Source organism: Dipodomys spectabilis, unplaced genomic scaffold (genome assembly GCF_019054845.1).
Source record: "Dipodomys spectabilis isolate Male_0828 unplaced genomic scaffold, ASM1905484v1 ptg000019l, whole genome shotgun sequence".
Classification (NCBI taxonomy): Eukaryota; Metazoa; Chordata; class Mammalia; order Rodentia; family Heteromyidae; genus Dipodomys; species Dipodomys spectabilis.
In genome coordinates, this window is record NW_024870696.1 from 19,875,119 (window position 1) to 19,897,248 (window position 22,130).

The window sequence follows — 22,130 nt, forward strand, 5'->3', positions numbered from 1 at the left end:
ACCACCGTTTATTTCATTTGTATCCAGGTTCACCTTGTTGTCACTTGGGAAACCCTTATACCATTGGAATAAAGATGAAAAAACTGCCTTTAAGGATCAGAAAGTACTCTGCTGTCCTGTTGCTACCCAGACTGTTTGAGCCAAGATTCTGCTAGGGAGTTAAGCCCAACAGAAACAATTGGAATGACTTTCTCAGTTCTCCCAAAAGTGATGCACAGACAATACTACTCTAGTATACAGCAGATGAGTTGATTATACCCAGGGAGCCCTTAGCAGGGTTAGGAACCTCCAACCATATAAGACTTTCAGGATCATCTGGTATAGACAGGATAAACACATGCACTTCTGTGCTTCTTGTCAGCTGTGCAGAACATGTGCCAGGATTGATCATTTTGTATGGCCCATGAATGATGTCATAAATGTTCCTTAGCAAATACTTCATTCCTGCTAAAAACCCACATGACAAGTGCTATTGCTGCTTTTTTCTTAACAACTCTACTCTATATGATGTTGAGATTGTGTGTCTGAAGTCAGTATGTGAATATAAACCTCAGACTTCTGCTTTTATCCTAGCACTGTTACAAATGCTTATATCCTAGGTGACTCTCAGTCCTACAAAATTGAAACTCCACCAGACTCCGTTTATAACTATTGTAATTCATACCGAAAGAGCTCAGTGTTGATATTGGAGCACATTATTAGAAAAGATGGTTTTGATCATTGTAATCCTAATCTGTTTCTAGTGATAGCTTTAAAGCACTTTGAGTTTATGAAGAAAAAGCTATCATATCAGAAGAAGCTGAAGGTGTTTTATGTTACAGTAGCCTGGGTTAAAAATGGTAACTATTAAAATTGTGCCAATGTCTGGAGGACTAATGAGCCACAATTGCTATTTATAAACTTTTGGTAGGTATGTGTTAAACCAGCTTAACTTGAAAGCAGTAGCTGTGTTAATGGATCAAAGACAAAGAAAATCCGTACTCTCATAAGGATCACTCCTAGACCTGAAAACAATTACACTTACTGCTCATATTTTTCTTCCCTTTTCCTGAAAATTCTACTCCATAATTAAATTTTATAACTCTACTAGTGTCTGTATAAATCAAAACATGGCTTAAAATGGTTTTAAATCCAATTCAGATTATTGTACTTATAAATAATAAGGAATCATTTCTTTTCCCTTGGGCCACAGGTAATCCTAGAGCCTGTGCAAATCAACACCTGATCTTTATTAATTTGATAAAGTGTCTTTCGAGGGAAAACATTCTTTCCACTCCAGTAGTTTTTGAGAATTTAGTAATTCTTAAAACCATTTAACTAATCAACATTTTTCACAGTTCCTTTATTTGTTTTTAAGACTTCAAATGCTGTCAATTTTCTTGAAAAAGCTCAGTCCCCTGTAAAAATAATAGAAGCCAGAATTCACTGAGTGGAGTAGTCAAGTGTTTCCACTCCTATAAACAAAACAAACTATTATGATCAGTTGGAGGTGCTTGGAATGGGAGGCTAAGAGTTAAGAGAAGGCATGAAACGTTTGTTTCAGAAGTGGCAGTGGTCATTTGCAATTCTAAAATTAACATCTGGGGTTGGGGCTGTGTGTGTGTGTGTGTATGTGTTAAAGCCCTTGCCTAGCGTGCAGTAGAACCTGGGTTCTATCCTCAATACTGCAAGTAAGTAAATGAAATAGAAATAAGTAAAACTTACTTAGACCTAGAAAACACACCAAAAGGAACAGATGGGATTTAAAGTCATATGGAAATGCCACTAAAGCTACATATGGGGACACTTTCAAGAGAAAAGGCATGAAACATGGTGAAATACAGCAAAGAAATCAAATAAAGTGAGGACAAAGATCTATTCTAGACTTTGTAATTAGAGTTTGATGACCTTTAAGAATGCTTTATATTAATGGCAGTTATTCTAATAGCTTTTGGTAATTGGTTTCTTTCCAATGAAGAAATAAGTAAAAGAATGCTTCTGTCATGTCTGTGGATTTGATTGTTTCTAAGGAGCTAAGGACACAGACTGGAGTGACAGCTGGATTGGCAAAAGCAGAAAGAGCCATCATAGCAGCACACCTCTTTGAGAGTGAGCTTTCAAGGGAAGAAAAAGATCCTGAGAAGAGACCTTGTGTCTTCCCAGACAGTTTACTTGAAGAGAAGGGGGTTAGATGCCTGATTGGATGCTTTTCACTTCAACAGAGCTTTAGGTTGAGTCTATTGTCGAGATACATTGATGACACATTTTCTATTGTTGGATTTCAGTGCTGTGCACACAGAATTTCATGGATAAACAAAACTGCACACTTTCATGGAGACAAAGGCCATTAATTATACCACATATGCTTGCTAACATCTGAAACTCTCTCTTTTTCTCATTTTGCTTCATTCCTTTGGCCCAGTAGAATTGATTTTATCAACCAAAAGTCTAAATGTAAGTGAGTCATAATGGGATGAAAAGGGGTTTGGATAAACTACAAAAAAGCATTTATTCCCGTTATTCATTATTGTTTTTATTAGTCTTGAGGGCTTGGGGGTTTGTTTTTTCCTTTACTGGAGAAGGGTTTAATTGCACTCAGGCTAAGTATTTATATAATGAGGTTAGTGCCTTTGATAAAGTGTAGTTTTTCTGTTCACACTGAAAGGAGCAATCTCTTTCTTAAAATAGTAAACGTGTGAATTGATTGTAATGTTGTCTTCTCCAGTTTAGTTAAAATTGTATTGCTGATGGCTGCTGTGTGTGCATATGATGACAAATAACACCATCCTCACAAGAGAGCCAGCATTTTAACTTGCCTGCATTAAAAGTAATACATTGTAACAATGCTAAGAAAAGCTAAATTAAACTTAAATCAGCATAGATTATTTCTCTGGGATCTTCCTGCACTAATTTTTCTGTGCTATGATTTAGGTATTCTCTGAATTCTGAAGTGAATTAGCATTAAGTCAAGACTTAGAAGACCTTAAGTGCAACATGGCGGCTTTGTCACATTTCAGATCAGAACTAATATTTAATAATGCTTCACTGTATGTGAAAAAATGAAAAAGAAAACCTGGGCCAATTTAAGACTTTAAAGAAATCTGAAGTGAATGAAAGAAATTGACTTTTATTTTACTCACTTTTCATTTTCTGCCACGTTGTGTTGGTTGCTACAAAAGAAAGCATCATAGATATAGAACTGTACTTACGAGTGAATTCACAAGGAAGTAGCAACAAGAAAATTCTGCAATCCATTCTCCCTTTCTTTAAAACAAATAGTGACAACAACTAACATAAATATATATATATATATATATAGTTAAAAACCTTTTCTTGGTCTTCTGGAAGTATATAAAGAATTAGATAGGCTAGTTCTTTATCCAAAATCCTGGGTTAATCAACATAAGCAGCCTATTGGCACAGATGTTGTTCTGTCAGGGCCTGTGCTTTCAGACTCATTGGGAATTATTCCAGTTGAAAAATCATTATTTCTTGATGAAAACAAACTTGCTTGTACTTTTTAAGAGGTAATATCTCTCGTAAATCTTCAGACTGGCCTCTGTATATATTTGAAATAAGGAATTTTTTTTATTGATTTATAAATACTCTGCTATTTAGACAATTACCACTGACTGGCCTTCTCTCAAATTTGGGAGGGCTAAATGTAGTTTAAACAAACATTTCTACAGATGGAGTGAAATATGTAATGATTTCTTTTGCTGCTCACAGATGTTGATGAATGCACATCAAATCCTTGTACTAATGGGGATTGTGTTAACACACCTGGATCGTATTACTGTAAATGTCATGCTGGATTCCAGAGAACTCCTACCAAGCAGGCATGCATTGGTAAGGCTTAGGAAAATGTTCCATGGTAAGGCATTGGAAATGGTAATGGTATTGGCATGGTAAGGCAGTTTTCCTTCACATAGGAAAATGTTCCGAGAAACATCATGACAGGCTGTTGAGGTAACAAGTAAATCTGTTAAACTAAAACACAGAATGACAGGAGTACAGTTGCGTTGTCACCGATTTATTTGGTAATACCCACAGAGGTGTTCACTTTAAACATAAACAGCATTTGCATGTACACCCCAGGCAATATGGTATCGTATCTGCCTGCAGAAAACTTGTTTATCATCCTCCCACACAGCACAGCTCCCTTTCTTCATTGTTCACCATTCCCGTTCTCTGGTTCCCTGAGTTTAAGATTTATAGTTATTTTCAGCGACTGTGTGTGTGAGCCCCCCACACAGTCTTGACACCAAATCAGGCCCCATCTTTTTTCAGTTTCATTGCTACACCCACCACCCTCATCCTCCAAACTACCTCACCGCTGACTCATCTCAGAATTCTTTTACCAGATGACCCTGTCTTTTTTTTCATTTCCTCTTCACCCATGGGTAGGTGTTTGAATCAACCTCTTCCAGCAGCATTCATTCATCATATTACACTTAATCCAGAAATTCTGCAGTTACTTTTCACTTACCCAACATCTTGTGTTGAGTTTTTTAAGGTCTTCATCCACTTCGTCAGAAACAGCTGCACCCATCATTTTAGCTTCCCTCCCCATCCTCTTAATCCCTTTGCACACCCTATTTCCTCTTATTCCTTTCCCTCTTCAGCCACTCTATGGGCTGTAAAATTGCTTATATATATCTTTCCAAGAAGAAAAGATGATGAGGAAATGGAAACTGCTAAAGAAATAATGTGAATTTGTATATTACATGTAAAAATAAACCGGAAATTGCAAATGACATTTAATACCTTAATATTTCTATCTACAAATTCTGTCTTCCCAGATATCGATGAGTGCATCCAGAATGGAGTTCTTTGCAGAAATGGCCGGTGCGTGAATACTGATGGCAGCTTCCAGTGCATCTGCAATGCCGGCTTCGAGTTAGCTACCGATGGGAAAAACTGTGCTGGTACAGAAATCTATTGCTCCTTACAAAGAGTATTTTTGTTGGTTTGTTTGTTTGTTGTGCCAATCCCAGGGCCTTGAATTCAGAGCCTTCATGCTGTCCCTGAGCTTCTTTTGCTCAAGGCTAGTGCTCTCCCACTTGAGCCATAATGCCACTTCTGGATTTGGGTCAGCTAATTGGAGATAAGAAGCTCGCAGACTTTCCTGCCTGGGCTGACTTTGAACTGTGATTCTGAGATCTCAGCCTCCTAAGTAGCTAGGAGTATAGCACTCTGCTACAAAAAGATTTTTAAGGATATACTTGTTTTTTAAATTTTTTATTGTTATTATAAATGTGATGTACAGAGGAGTTACAGTTACATAAGTTAGGTAATGAGTATGTTTCTTTTGGGACAGTGTCATAGACAGATAGATAGATAGATAGATAGATAGATAGATAGATAGATAGATAGATAGATAGACAGATACCTATATCTATCTATATATCTTTATTTAGAAATACACACACACACAGACATACACACATGCACACACATACACCGTTTCCATGAGAGACTCACACCTCCTATGCAACAATTCTTCAGGTAACTTAGGTAACATGCAAATGCACTTGACATAAAACTGCTAAAGTGAAGGAGCATTTTTTTTCAAATGTTATAACTGTGAATAATTAATACTTCTGGAAATTTCCTGTTTCATATTTAATTGTAACAGTATTCTTCATCAGTTTAAATAGTCATTAGCATCTAATAGATTTTAAAGTTAAAACACTGAGAAGATAGAGGTCTCCCTTCCTTTCCAATCTGTGAGAATGTAATTACAAAATTTCTGCATACATGCGGAATTTGTGGTCATGAATTTTAGCATGGAAATGCTTACCAATTGAAATATTGTAATATTCTGTACACAGCAGTAGCACAGCATGTTATTAATTCATCAATGAAAGACCAGATGATTTCACCTTTGCTTTATTTTGTTTTATTTTCTCTTATGAGAGAGATACCCACTGAAGTCCTATTGCCTTTCTTGGTAAAATAAAACACTGATCATGGTTCATGTGATTCTTTTCCTTCGGTTTCCTTATATTAAAGATCCTTCCAGTTTTCCATACTACTTGTTCTCATGTAGTTGGAATTGTTAGCAAAAAACGCAATTTATGTTCCTATAGTGCCAACAGTAGTGAGGATTTGACTGGAGATTTTGGAAGGAGAAGGAATCATGTCATGTTCCTTCTTCTGCAGACCATGATGAGTGTACCACTACCAACATGTGTTTGAATGGGATGTGCATTAATGAAGATGGCAGCTTTAAGTGTATCTGCAAGCCAGGATTTGTCCTGGCTCCAAATGGGCGATATTGTACTGGTATGTATGACATGGAAAGGAGAAAGTAACCAAGAGTGAAACCATCTTTTTTGTGTGAGTGAGCCAGAATTCAGTAACACAGATGTCTATAAAGCTTCCTAGGAAAACATGCTGTCGTCCAGAGAATACTAACATCTTTACAAAATTAATAATGGCACAAGAGAAAAATAAGGAACTGACAGATTAGTTTTATCAAGTCTGAAGGAAACAATAGTATCTGTTCACTTCATAGCTGAATAAAAAGAAGACAAGATTGTGCAAGGTTGTTTCTTGTTTCCAGAAGTAGATTTTTTAAAAATCATTACTCATTATGGCTATGGAATTGCATCTTTTTCATGGAGTTAACCTTCAAACCATTTGGAATCTTACTATAATTTACAATTTTTGATTTAGTGAGGACATTTTGAAGAGCAAATTCTAGAGATAACTAGTAAGCAAAAGATGAGCCTCTTAGAAATAAATAAAACTATATTTATACTCACAATTCAAATTAGTAATATGGAGTACATTTTGCAATTCTGACTTGAAGTAAGTGTGTTTTTATTTTATATTCCTTTTAGACAAAATAAATCCAGTGAATACATTGTCTCTATAATCCAAATAAGACTTATTATCAAGCTCTATACATTCAGTGAAATTCCAAGAATAATAGAGGGAGTCAGGAGTGATTCTCAGTATTTCTCAATAATAGATAGATGTTTGACTATCCATAAGAAGGAAGTAAAAGACTAAATAGAAATTTTGTGGCCCTGGTATGTTATCTGGAGATTAGCTGATTGAGGTTTCACACAGCACACAAGATGAGCATTGTGATCGAGTGTTGAGTGGATTTTTGCTTCGGCATTTCTTAAGCTTACATATACTTCTAAGATGACTTGCCTTCTGAGAATTATTTTTAGCAACTTCCTAACTACAAATGTTGTAATCCATTAATCCCGAAATGTCTATGATCTAGTAATTTGTTTGAAGTTTGTTTCCTCTCTTGAAGAAGTCATTTAATGTTGGGCTCCATTCAATAGACTCAACCAGATAGAAAAATTTAAAAGATTCCTCAAATTATTTTATCATGAAATGATCAAATCAATAAGAAAAACAGCATCTACCTGGAGTTAAAGTAATTTTGCTACAGAACTTTACCATGGCTTTTGATGAATTGCTTTCATTTAATTAATTAGAACTATCTATTAAACAGTTGTTTCTTTCTGAAACTGTGTAAGATCTGCTTTCATATTCATGTGTTCTTCTGCAAAGTATAAACTTAAAAGGTTGATGATATGGCATAGTGGCCACAAGTAGACCCTGCTATTCAGTAATGGCTGACTTCTGACAATCTGGGCAGACATTGATGAATGCCAAACCCCCGGCATCTGCATGAACGGGCACTGCATCAACAACGAAGGATCCTTTCGCTGTGACTGCCCCCCGGGCCTGGCTGTGGGTGTGGATGGACGTGTGTGTGTTGGTAAGAGAAACATTCTAAGTGGCAACACGTGGGCAGAGATAGGTCTATACAATGGAATTCTGTCCAACCATAGAAAAATTACATAGATCAGCCTTAAAAACCCAGCAAGTGAAATAAATCAGACACAAAAGCCTATACCCTGTGTGATACCATTCACTGGAAATGTCCACAATAGGAAAATACACAGTCACTGCATATTAGTGATTACTCAGGGTGGAGAAAATGGGAATGGTGGGAGAGAGAGATAAAAGCTAAAGGAAATTTTGAGGTGGTGAAAATGTTCTAAAACCAGTTGTATCTGTGAGTATGCTAACAAGAAAACTATTCAGTGCAGACTTTAAGTGGGTAAATTCTATGGTATATAGATTATGTTAATAAAGCAGTTTTGTATAAAAATATGGGTAAAGACCCCAGTGTGTTCTTAGTATACCAGCATCTTTAATGATAATATAGAACTAAATTCGAAAGACAATATTCATTACAGAAAGACGTGAACACAGAGATTATAGTATGTCACTGGTATTTCAAAGCTCAAACTATGTCCCATTAATAAAGGCAGCAGTGTATGATTACAAAGATATATGAGTGATGTTTTCTCTCCATAGGGTTTTTATGAGCGTTCAAGGATGGATTCTCTATGGGGCACCATCTGGGTTTCAGGCTATACAGTAAAACAGAAATACTGGTTTCAAAGTACATTGAAGAGAAATGAAATTCTTAGACATAGTTGGTAATCCTTTACTGGTACCTCTGTGAATCAAAACATTTGGATCCCAAAATGGAGGAGGGCGGGGGGAAGGGGACAAGAAAAGATCAGCAAGAACCAGCAGATGGAGAAAAATCTACTCACTCAAAGCTATCTACTCTGTCTAGGCTAGAATTGATTTTAGCCTGCACATTGTCAACACTTTGTTCAGGGTACTTCAAATAATGCTGTTAAAAGAATGTAACCCCTTCCTGCTTAGATAACTAAAATATTATTTCCTCTTAATATGCTTCCTTGCCTCTTGCTCTTACCTAAATGATTCTTCTGAAGTTTGCAGTGAGAGCAAAGCTAGCTTTGAAGGGAGGATTTTTTAAAGCAACTCACATGTGAATTAAACCGTTAGTTCCGTGTTCAGACATGAAGCATCATTTTTTTTGTCCTCACACAGAAAGCCTATCAAAAACTGTTGGTAAGTCCTGCATAGTTTTTTTCTTTGGTTGAACCAGTCATAATAAAAACATCATTAATATATACAAATAAAAATGCATGAAGAAGAAAGAGAAGAAACACTGACATTGACTGCAAGATAATTACCTCTTTGTGCCCCTTTTCTTTCTTTTGATTAACTATATTACTATTAAATATTTTATCAGTGCCAAACACTCAATGGTGTCTAGCCTAAGACAAAAAGTTCAGTATGGAAGTGGCGCTGTGGCTCAAGTGGTAGAGCGCTTGCCTTGAGCTGAAGAGCGCAGGGACAGCGCCCAGGCCCAGAGTTCAACCCCCACGACCAACTCAAAAAAAAAAAAAAAAGTTCAGTATGTAAACTATTACTTTTAGTATTGTTTTATGTTATAAAAGAGGCGTATTTAGTGAATAGTTTTTAAAAGTTACGGCTTTAAGTAGTAAACAAGTCAACACTAAAGAAGGAAAAGGAAAATAGATTACGCATTTTCCATTCATGTGTATTTTCCAGTGCTTATGGAACTTACTTATCACTTGGGAAAATCCTCAGAAAATTTTATTCTTCAGAAAGAGAAGTCATGCTGGAAATTGGTAGTGTATATGAGAAAGATACATTATCCCTTTGGTTTATAAACACTCCCCTCAAAGCAACTTTTTGAGATTGCATTCTGAATATACTTGTAAGGTTGGTCTTTTTTTGCTGCCCAACTGAATGAATCTTGGCCTAAGAGTATTTGATAGTAAAATACAAAGTAAGTGTCCCAGGATGGAGTCTGTGAATGAAGAGTCAGCTATCCTTGTGAAATAAAAAAGGGAATTATAGGGACTGGGAAGGTGGCTCAGTAGTAGAGCACTTGCCTTGCATGCATGAGGCCCTGGGTTCTATTCCTCAGCACCACATAAGCAAAAAGAAAAAAGCCGGAAGTGGTGCTGTGGCTCCAATGGTCGAGCGCTAGCCTTGAGCTGAAGAGCTGAGGGACAGCGCCCAGGCCCAGAGTTCAGGCCCCACGACTGGACCCCCCCCAAAAAAAAAAAAAAAGGGAATTATAGAAGCCACCATTTTGAGTATTTTCTGTGTGTTCTAGGCACTGCGCTTAACAAATACACTTTTGTTTATTTTATAAACTATTTAATGGATAAGGAAAGTGTCAAGTAAAATCTCCAATGGAGCGCTAAACTTAGAGCAATTTATGTCTGTTTATATACTCCTAGAAATTTAGTTCTATAGGTATTTTACCTCCTTTTAAAAATTGTACATGTGCATCTTCCTAACATGAAAACAGAAATGTTCACCATTTTTCATGTCTTCCAGGATACTTGGTGATATCCAAGGAAATCATAAAATAATATTAGAAATCAGGAACAATGAAATATTTGTGTCAATACTACTTTGTATTGGGCTATTTGTGTGTAACTTAGAGTGAACTCAGTCACAGCACAGGGAGAAAGAGCCTAATAAGAATTGATCCTCAGGGTTTGAGTGTGGCAAATTTAATGATTCTTTTCTATTTGAACATAAAAATATCTCACTGCTTAATACATCTTAAATCTCAGTCCTTTAATAAGCAGCCTCTCAGAACATAAGAAATCAATAGAAGGGTACTTTGTATAATAAACACATGCCATCATTTCTAACAAGTAATGAATAGTTATGGACATTTATGATGGGGGTTATCATTGATGAAATTACTGTTGAGAAAATGGATTGCTTCTCTAGACTTACTGATGATTTCATTTTTTATAGTCACCATTTACTGCCTCATAAAATTATAGCATATTTCATAGTTGAGAGTAAGAGACCGAGCAGGGTGTGCTTCTGTGGAATGTAGGCTGACATAGTGGAAAGAGGAAGCGCTTTGGAAGTTACACAGGTTCGTCCTGAGTCCTAGCGCAGTCACTAGAGATTCCTGAGCTCCACAATATTTCTGAAAACCTTCTGAGCCTCATCTTCCTCCCGGGTAATGCAGGAATGGCGACTGTCCTGTAGCGTAGAGGCCCTGATTACTCCATGAGGTCATGTCTGCAGTGTAGCTGCGCACCTTGCCAAGGACTCTGACTGCTAGTTTGTTCTTTTTTACAACTGGATTTATGGACTATATGAAACGAAAATAGTCAGAAGTGTCCTAAGGGCTGAGAAAGAAGACGTTCTAATTCAGAAGGCTGAAGCAAGAAATCTCATGGGTCAAGAATTGTCAGTCATCTTAAGATAGTTTAACTTCGTTCTCAAGTAGAAACAGTAGTAATGCCAGCATGAGTCTAGGACAGCCAGTGGTTAGAGATCAAAGTGGTATTCATAACTGGACATAACTTGAGTTTAGTGAAACCTGTGAGAAGTAAGAGTGTGGATATTTTTGTGATACATACAGCTTTTTCCTTCCCTCTTTTCTCCCTCTCTCCCTCCCTCCATTCTTTCATTCCTTCCTTTTTTCCTTCCTCTTTCCTTTCTTTCTTGTACTGGTACTGGGGCTTGACCTAAGAGCCTGGGCATTCTCCTTAGATTTTTCACTCAAGGCTGACATTTTACCGCTTAAACCAGAGCTCCAATCCTCTTCATTTGGTGATTAATTGGAGCTAAGAGTCTTAAGGATTTTGCTGCCTGGGTTTTGAACCAGATCTCGGTCACATAAATAGCTAAGTTACAAGCATATGAACCACCTGTAACTTTGGAGAACACAAAGAAAAGATGGGGATGTGGATTTGCCCTTAATCTTTCTTTCACTCTACAAATGTTTGTTCATTTATTACCACTATTAGATGCTACAAATGCAAAATAAAAAGCTTTTAATCTGGTGGCTTACAGGGTTAATGAAGCTTTTGGTTTAGAAATCTCTATCCCTCTCACTGTCCTTTCATGTCCACTAGATACTCACATGCGCAGTACCTGTTATGGTGGGATCAAGAAAGGGGCTTGTGTGCGTCCTTTCCCTGGTGCCGTGACCAAATCTGAATGCTGCTGTGCCAACCCAGACTATGGCTTTGGAGAGCCCTGCCAGCCATGTCCCGCTAAAACTTCAGGTAATCACATCTGCCAGATTCCTACCTGCTAAGAACCTAGTTATGTAAGATTAGATACTTAGCCAAGGAGTGCAGCACTTCTGACTGTATGTCATTGTTTTGAATGGAAGAAGACAAACTCAGTTCTGTACTGATATGTGAAGCATCTTTTTAATGGACTGTGTCTTTATTAATATATGTTTAGGCAGAGAGAATACATGGTGAATAAAAAGATATATCTTCTTATGCCCTTACAATGGTTACTGATGGTTGCATAGATTTGCTACATGCATATACGTAAGTCCCAATTTCTTTGATCTGTGATGTCATTTCGAGGATTAACACCATAACTTGTATTTACCTTGCCATTTTCAATTTTATAAATACATGACAATCCAGTGTTATTTTCTGAATTTTAACACTGTGTCGTGTTACTGCACCAGACCTGACAGTAGGTCCAGACTCTTAGGTAGATAGGAGTCACTTTTATTCATGCATACTTAGATTAGATGTCTGTTGAAAATATTCAGGTACAGTAGAGGTTCAAAACTAAATATAGTCTTGATATTTCCTTAAAGTTGGGATAGTTAAGAATACAAGCAAGCAAACATATAAACTACAATTCAGTGTGATTAGTGTCTTAAAAGAGACATATAAACCAACAGGAAGAATAGAAAGGAATTAGTTGTTAGGGACAAGTAATTTGAGCAATTCCTTGCTAGGGGCAGCTGGGAAAGACTTCACAGAAAGGAGATGCATTTACTTAGGTCTTGAAAGATAAATAAGAACTTTCTGTGTTGATGATGGGGAAAAGCTATTCCTTCCAGGCCATGGCTTGTAGTTCCCATCATAGTCCTAAGTGGATTGTTTCAAGTCTTGAAAAAATTATTTGATACATCTAGCAGAATTGCTGAGTAAGTTAATTGTTTTAAAGAAAAGAATGAGGAAGTGGTGCTGTAGCTCAAGTGGTAGAGCGCTCGCCTTGAGCTGAAGAGCTGAGGGACAGTGCCCAGGCCCAGAGTTCAAGCCCCATGACCGACAAAAAAAAAAGAAAGAAAGGAAAGAATGATATTGAGTAGGTCTTTGCTCTAAAGTATACTAAGCTTCATATAATGGTAAAAATATAAAAAATATTACAGGGCTAGATAAAAAGATCATTGAACTAGTAAAATTAATCTATAGATGGCAAGGTAAAATATAAAAGGATAAATTTTTAAGTTAATGAGAAAGATAAATTTTTAAGTTAATGAGAAAGATATGAATTAAATCATGAGTATCAATCATAAAGGAGTTAGTTCCCTGCATTAAACCTTGAAAATAAGGTGGAAGTACCTTGTTATGGTGGAAAATTTTCAAAGCAGACAGTAAAGATACTAAAATACATCAGTAAACTGGAAAAATTTGAGATTTCAGTCCTTAATATTCAAGGAATTGGGGCTGGAAAGGTAGCTCATTGGTAGAGTGCTTGCCTTGCATGCATCAGGCCCTAGGTTCGATTCCTCAGCACCACATAAGCAGAAAAAGCCGTAAGTGGTGCTGTGGCTCAAGTGGTAAGGTGCTAGCCTTGAGCTGAAGAGCTGAGGGACAGCACCCAGTCCTAGAGTTCAAGCCCCACGATGGACAAAAAAAAAAATATTAAAAGAATTTACATTAGTCAATAAGAAAATTGAAGTCCCTTATAGAAAAAGTACAGGGCTGGGAAGGTGGCTCAGTGGTAGAGCGCTTGCCTTGCATGCCTGAGGCCCTGGGTTCGATTCCTCAGCACCACATAAGCAAAAAGAAAAAAAGCCTGAAGTGGCGCTGTGGCTCAAGTGTTAGAGCGCTAGCCTTGAGCTGAAGAGCTGAGGGACAGCGCCCAGGCCCAGAGTTCAGGCCCCATGACCAGACCCAAAAAAACAAAACAAACAAACAAAAAAGTACAATGTGCATAAACAAGATTTCACATAATAGAAATGCAAATGGTAGATTTCCTTATAAAAAGATTCTCACTCTAAAAACATGGTGAGATCTTGGTTTTATTACCAGAAAATTTATAGACAAATCAATAGTAGTGGGAGTATAAAACAATGGGTACTGTTTTACATTGTTGATAAAGGGTAGTGTAGGAAGAAAAGAAAGGTCATCAGCAAAGTGGCATAGATTTTGAAAAGTTTGACTTCCAGGAGACTACCATTCTAGCAACATACTCAAGCTTTCAAGTTACTTACTGTTATTAATCCAAGTTGATGAACCTTGATTATACCAGTAAGATATTGACTGAATAAATACCTACAGATAACTGAAAATAAAATGCTACATGCTTTATCAAATGGAGCACCAGACCTATTTATCTACTCACAAGCTCAGCAACCTTGGTCAAGTTACTGTATTTCCTATAGTGTTCCAGTTTTCTCCCTTGCAAGAGTTTGGTATTAGGAAGATTCAACAAATTATTATTATATATATTCAGCAAATTATATATATGTATATATTATATATTGTATATATATAATTATATATATGTATTTATTATATATTATAGTGGCATTCAGCAAATAGTATTACATAGTTTTATCTGTTACTTTTTTCTCTAATTGCTTTAATTTCTACAGTGTGATTTAGATATTTTAAAGTTTTTATATGTAAACATTACTGAAAGCTGGGTATTGGTGGCTCATCCCTGTATTCATAACCACTTAGGAGACTGAGATATAAGAATGGCAGTTTGAAGTTTGCCTGGGCAGGAAAGTCTGTAACTTTTATCTCCAATTAAAATCACAGAAAAAGCCAGAGGTGGTGCTGTGGCTCAAGTGGTAGAGTGCTAACTAACCTTGAGCAAAAGGAGCTCAGGGACAGTGCCCAGACCCAGAGTTAAAGCCTCAGGACAAGCAAAAAGAAAACCAAAAACCAAAAAAGAAGCAACAGAAAGCTACTAGTAACATTTACTATTATTATTATTATTATTATTTTATTCATAATGATACTTACAAATGATTTACTTTTCAAACTCGTAATTTTGGTATGCTTATACTATTCTTATATTATTACAGTTTTTCTTATAATAATATAATACTTAATATTTACATGCTAGAAAATGCAAATTAACTTGTCATTATAGAAACTAATTTACAAAATTCTTCCAAATGGTAACGGAGTTTTGTAAGTGAATTGTAGTTAGAATTGGCATAATTTAGAGGTGGTAATTTTTTATTTGTTTTTGTCATACAGCTGAATTCCATGGCCTTTGTAGTAGTGGAGTAGGTATCACTGTGGATGGAAGAGGTAACTAATCAATTCTCAGTCTTACAATGATTACATAACCTGATTTAGAGCTTTATGGCTAGAATATGAATAAAAATGTGATTATATTTACTGTGAAAATATATTCATATAAAAAGTCAGTGCATTTTGTCTTCCCTACCCATTAATTTCACATTATCTTTTAACATTTTTATTAGCATCAATGAGTTGTACAAAGGAGTTTCAGTCTGATACATCTGTAGGTGCTAATCTTGATGAGACTCTCTTCTTCCTTCTTTGTTTTTCCCTTTCCCCTTCCTATTTTTATACATGTACATAAAGGATTTTTTTTTATCATATCCACCCTCCTTCACCTCTGTTGATCCTGTCCTAATTTTAGGTCTACACAGACACAGACTTTGTTCACCTTCTTGTCCTTCATTTTTTTAGTGCATGCTAATTTAGTGTCCTGTATCCTTCAATTTTATTTCTTCTTACTTTCTTTCCTTTTTCTTTCCAAAAGGCAGGGAACTTGTGAGTTTGCAGAGTTAAGCACTACCTTTTGCTGAATGTTACATATCAGACCTGCCTTGACCTACAATGTATGTGGATATTTAACTGTCTGTGCTTAATGCAGATATCAACGAATGTGCTTTGGACCCCGATATCTGTGCCAATGGGATCTGTGAGAACTTACGAGGTAGTTATCGTTGTAATTGCAACAGTGGCTATGAACCAGATGCTTCTGGAAGGAATTGCATTGGTACGTTACTTGTTATGTACATACAAGAGCCTTTCTTATAATCTCACGGTTAAGAAGAGGAAGAAGAGTCAATGTAAACAAATGACTACAACTAGAACTCTCACGGTTTTTCGGATTTCTGTTGTAGAATGCATTAATGTGAAAATGCTAGAGTCAAACAAATTTCACTGCACACTATCAGATTTCTTAGTGGTTCTTACTAGATAAATACTACTTTCTCAACTCGATAGATACTGGATTAGTGGTCTGCTCTGTTCTGTGTATTTCTTTATTCTGTATGTTTTCACTAAGATTTGGATGGATTTCATTAACAAATAGGCATGGGTAATAGTCAGAAAAAATAAAATGTCATAGGTTGTACTTTGTAAAGTAACTACTTCCTGCAACACAGGTAATGATGATCATTGAGATGAGTGTTTCTTTTTTTATTTTATAAGATTAAAAACTGCAATTTATGTTTAACAAAAATGAAAGGGGAGGAAATAAGGAAGTTCACGACATTTTATTAGTCCACTTGTTCACAAATTTGGAGAACATCTGGATTTTCCCATAGACTATGTGAGTCTGTATTACAGAATGAAAGTTACTTGATCAGTCATTATTTGCAACAATTTTTACAACTCATCTTTGCAACCAAGTGTTAATGATTCTGGTCAGAAAGAAACATGAATTTTTATGTTTCTGGCATTGCTTTTTTTTTTTAGCAATAACCATTAGATACTGAATTGAAGCCAAGCATATAGATAGATTAATGTATTTAGAATAGATTTTGATACCTACACGGGAGGGCATTAGCAAAAGATTATTAAACATTTCTAAAAACATGTAAAACAAGATTTTATTTGCAAGAAGCAAAGTCACTTCTGGATGAGCTTCCTAGTTTACTTGAAAATACAGGTACCCTAATAAAACCAAAGAAATTCCTTGAGCATGTACACACTGAAAAGTAATAAGACTTATAAACTTCTCTTTTAAGTAGATGTGGATAAATAAATTAGTGAAAGATTTAAGTTAAGATTTTAAAAGAAAAATGAAGCCACTGATTTGTAACTTTTAAAAATACAGTGCAATTAAAAAAATACACCTCAAAAAACTCAGAATTGGAGGAAAAACATAATACTCAAAAAGAAAAGGATCAGATGGAACATATAGAACAATATGATCAATGGTGCTGGAATTACTGGCAGTGTGTTTTCTGATTTGTGTTTCCATGTCTTCTTATGATGGCATATTGCCTGATAGAAGGACGGTTATTATTTATAAGGCTAAAAATAGAACCTTAAGTGAAAGGAACTCTGCCCCAAGTTAGTTTTTATTTCTGTCATCAGCTACACTTGGAAAAACAAAGGAGCAGCTATGAAGATGAAAGTCAATGTGAATTTCTGAACTTAGGGTTTAGATAGTCTTCTCCAGGGAGTTCTAGTCTGCTAAAGAAATATACAAAATACGTTATTCACACTCCATTTATAACTAATTATTTCTGCGATAAAAACATGATAAAGTAATAAATCCTTTTTGCTTAACTGCTGCTTAATGCATTTGTCTTACAATTTTAATTAGAAAAGAGTGAAAAAAATACCATAATCCTTATTATTGCACATAAGTAAGCTTGGAGGCCAATGTGCTTCACCTTGTAATCAACTTCAACAGTCCTTCAACAATTGAATTCTATCATTGGAAAAAAAGCATATGGAAGTCATGAGCCCTTGCGCACTGAACTAGGGACTTCAGAGGAACTTAAAAACTATCCCCCAGCAGGAACATGGCCCATCTAAATAAAATGCCAACTAGCCAGGCTTTTCTGGCTCACAACTATAATTCTACCTACTCAGGAGCCTGAGATCTGAGGACCAAGTGTTCAAAGCCAGCTTGGGAAGAAAAGTCTTTGATACTCTTACATCCAAAGAATAAGCAGAATGTGGGTAGTGGAGGTATGGCTCAACTGGTAGAGCACTCACCTTGAGTGAAAAAACTAAGTGAGAGTGTGAAATGTTGAGTTCAGGCCCCAAAACCAAAGATACAAGAAAATCAGTGTCTTTTGCATAAGATGAAAGAGTGTGATGTAGTACCAAGTCAGAGACACTGGTGAGAATTAACATAGGAAACACGACTGATCACAGTGAAACGTGTTTAATGGAAGTGTCTTCTATCTCTCAACCGGTGTGTGCAGACATTGATGAGTGCTTGGTAAACAGACTCCTTTGTGATAACGGACTCTGCAGAAACACTCCGGGGAGTTACAGCTGCACCTGTCCCCTTGGCTACGTGTTCCGGATGGAGACAGAAACCTGTGAAGGTGAGGCTGTCTTTCCTGCTACGCTTACCAACAGGCAGCGCTACCTAGAGAAGCGTAAACATTAATGACAGCAATGAAGCAATGTAAGCAAAAGAGCATGGTGTGGATCTTTGTTCTATCATCTCTTTCAGCTAATTTGGCAGCTTCAGAAATAGCACACATCCAGCCCAGTTTATAAACACTATCAGTTTTGTTCCACTGAGACAAAATGTAAACAACTTGAGAAATGAAGAGAGAGAAAAAGAAGAGTAGAAGGAGCTCTGTTACTTACTTGCTGAAATAAAATGTCAGATTTGTGTTTACTTTTACCCGTTTTCAATACCACTGTGAGCCTTGGAGCCAAAAATGACAATAACAAAATCAGCTTGTAAGCATTTTATTTATGAAGTAAGGGCTCTCCCCAAAAGTTTAGACCAGAAAATATTTGGAACAGAAACCACTTGAATCAATTTATAGTCATAGGAAACTTGACTTTTCTATTTGATATCATTTCAAAAAAAAGATCATAAATCAATGTTTTATAAACTTCTTCCTGCCTGGCTTGGTGGGCATGCCTGCAGTCCCAGCACTCAAAAGGTAGAGTCAGGAAAATGGTGAGTATGAGGACAGCCTGAGGTACAAGGTAAGGCTCTATGTTAAAAATAAAAACAAACACCAGTGGCTCGAGCTTGTAATTCTCAGGAGATTGAGTTCTGAGGATTATGGTTTGAAGCCAGCCATGGCAGGAAGGACTGTGAGGCTCTTGTTTCTAATTAACTACCAAAAAAAAAATCCAGAAGTGGAAGTGTGGCTTGAGGGGTAGAATGCCAGCCTTAAGTGAAGAAGCTAGGGACAGTGCCAGGCCCTGAGTTCAAGTTCCAGTACTAGGACGTGTGCACACACGTAGACACACACACACACACACACACACACACACAAGATTAAAAAAAACACGATTTTTCTGCACAGGAAATTACACGAGTTAAATGCTTAGGGTTCTCCTTGTTTTTAGTGAGATGGCCTGAGTGCAGAGTACATCCTATTATGCTTTCCTGTCTTGATCCAAGTATTGTGTATTCCAGAATCATTGGTGGCATGACTACTGGTCACTGCCCTGTTTACATCTCTTTATGTGAGCCTGGAGAAGACTCCCACTACATTCTCAAATCCAGTTACTACTTCTGAAGAATAACTTGTTTTTAAAGATTTCATCCTCAGTTACTGTGAATAGCTCTTTCCTTATCTGTGAAAGTGTAGATCTGACAGATTCCACAGCCAAAGATATTGTAGTCGCAGTAGTATGCAAACAAGATGTTAGCCTTCTCTCCTCATCTTCCTGCCCAACTTCAAAGCATTCTTTTGAACAGAAACAAGTTAGGCTTCTTGAGCAAGATGCCAGAATACAAGTAACTGTACTAAAGTTGATGAACCACTATTACAAACCACAGTTCTAAGTATGGATTGAATTGAAGGGAACTGAGGAAATGGTAATTAGCCTTAAAAGAGTAAGGAAACGACAATAACAAAAAGAAAACAGAAAAAAAGGACATCTTAGCATAAAGTCTTGTTTTTGGAAACTTAGCTGTAGTTATTGTTTTCTCCTTAGTTTTGCAGAAACTCCCCAAAGGATAACGCACCTCCATTTGAAGATTTGTCTTCTCCGCAGATAATCAGGGGTCTTTAAGAGTTAGGAATATCTGTCATCTAGAAGGACTTCCTGAAAAGTTCGGACTTTACAAATATACTTAACTTCAGAGTCTTTATTCTCTAGCTTTTACTCGCTCTTCAAACATCAACTATCCTGAAAGTTGCTGTGAGAAAGGTACTTGGGAAAATCTCAGTCCAACGATATTTTCTCCATGAGTTTTTGTTTGTTTTGTTTTGTTTTTGTGAGATGGGACATGAAATGCCTAAGTATTGTTTTTGTGTTTCCTCATTTTTACACTTTTGTCCCCCTGTCTTTATTCATCTTCTCTCTTGCCGGTTGGAAGGCAAGCTTCTGGTAAATCTCAGGAAAGTTTGAGAGCCAGAGCAGCAGAGGATAATGTCTTGGCTTAAGTAGAATCTGCTTCCTGTCTGCTTTGAGACCCATTAGGGTGATTCTTAGAACCAGATTCTTCGTGATATGGACAGTCTGATTTTTCATGGTGTGAACAGTGAATTATCAGTGATTACTTATAGAATATCCCTTCCATTTTATTTTTTTTTTTTTTTTTTTTTTTTTTATTTTATTTTTTTATTGTAAAGCTACTATACAGAGGGTCACAGTTACATGAGTGAGGTTATGAGTACACTTCCTCTTGAACATTGTTACCCCCTCCATTGTTTTCCCCCTACCATCCCCTCCCTCCCTCCCTTCCCCGAGGTTCTTTTTTTTTTTTTTTTTTTGATTGTGATTAAATGATTACATAATTTCAAAGTCACAAGTTCATTCTAACTTCCCTGGAGCAAATTGTCTACCACAGTCTGTAATATATAACAGTGTTCACATGTTATATACCATATTTGTGATCAGCAGCATGAGGATATTTAGTAGTGGTTCAACCAGATGAGCGGGAGTTCTTTGTTTCTTAAGTCCTGTTAGTTTTGTCGTATCACTAACCTTTTGGATTTAGCATCCACTTATGAGGGAGACCATGTACCGTTTGTCTCTTCGTTCTTGGCTTACCTCGCTCAACATGATTCCTTCTAGCTCCATCCATTTCCCTGCAAATGCCATTATTTTGTCATTTCTAATGGCTGCATAATATTCCATTGTGTATAGATACCACAATTTTTGGATCCATTCATCTGTGGTGGGGCACCTAGGTTGTTTCCATATCCTAGCTATTGCGAACAGTGCTGCAATAAACATGGAGGTGCACGTGTCCTTGTATATTGGTTCCTGTTGTTCAGGGTAGATGCCTAGAAGTGGTATGACTGGGTCGTAAGGGAGGTCAATCTTTAGCTTTCTAAGGACCCTCCAGACTGCTTTCCAAAGTGGTTGTATAAGTGTACATTCCCACCAGCAGTGTAATAGGGTTCCTCTTTCTCCACATCCCCTCCAGCATTTGTCGTTGGCTGATTTGTGGATGTGGGACATTCTGACTGGGGTAAGGTGGTATCTCAGGGTTGTCTTTATTTGCATTTCCTTCACCACCAGGGATGATGAACATTTCCTCATGTGTTTCTTTGCCATTTTTATTTCTTCATTTGAGAAGTCCCTCTTTAGTTCCCTTGCCCATTTAGTAATTGGTTTGTTAGGTTTGGGAGGGATTAGTTTCTTGAGTTCCCTGTATATACAGGATGTTAACCCCTTGTCTGATATATTGCTGGTAAATATTTTTTCCCAATTAGTTGGTTGTCTTTCTAGCTTAGTTGCGATAGATTTAGCTGTGCAGAAGCTTTTTATTTTAAGGTAGTCCCATTTGTCGAGTCTCTCTCCAACTTGTTGTGACCCTGGGACTCTGTTCAGGAAGTTCCTTCCTGTGCCTATTAGTTCAAGTGTCTCTCCTACTCTGTCCTGCAGTAGTTTCAGAGATTCAGGTTTAATGTTAAGGTCTTTAATCCATTTTGAGTTGATGTTGGTGCATGGTGATAGGCTGGGGTCCACTTTTAGTTTTCTGCATGTGGCTGCCCAGTTTTCCCAGCACCAGCGGTTGAAGAGGCTGTGTTTCTTCCATTGTATGTCTTTGGCTCCTTTGTCGAATATCAGCTGGCTGTAGGCCTGTGGATTTATATCTGGATCTTCTATTCTGTTCCATTGGTCTTCGGGTCTGTTTTTGTGCCAGTACCATGCTGTCTTTGTGATTATAGCTCTGTAGTAGAGTTTGAAGTTCGGCATGGATAGCCCTCCCATATTGTCTTTATCCCCTAGAATTGTTTTGGCTATTCTAGGTCTTTTGTTGTTCCATATAAATTTTTGGACTGTTTTCTGTATTTCAGTGATGTACGTCATTGGGATTTTAATAGGAATTGCATTGAATTTGTATATTAATTT

The 22,130-nt window shown here is 36.8% G+C and overlaps 1 protein-coding gene across 1 annotated transcript in view; it reads left to right on the forward strand.

Moving 5' to 3' along the window:
- Fbn2 (fibrillin 2) overlaps positions 1-22,130 on the forward strand; it is a 199,485-nt gene that overhangs the window by 93,945 nt on the left and 83,410 nt on the right. The window contains exons 12-19 of the mRNA XM_042674436.1: positions 3,709-3,828; positions 4,782-4,907; positions 6,145-6,267; positions 7,607-7,729; positions 11,763-11,915; positions 15,102-15,155; positions 15,751-15,876; positions 18,047-18,172. Of these exons, the coding sequence (XP_042530370.1) occupies positions 3,709-3,828; positions 4,782-4,907; positions 6,145-6,267; positions 7,607-7,729; positions 11,763-11,915; positions 15,102-15,155; positions 15,751-15,876; positions 18,047-18,172 (951 nt within the window). The remainder of the gene's footprint in view (positions 1-3,708; positions 3,829-4,781; positions 4,908-6,144; positions 6,268-7,606; positions 7,730-11,762; positions 11,916-15,101; positions 15,156-15,750; positions 15,877-18,046; positions 18,173-22,130) is intronic.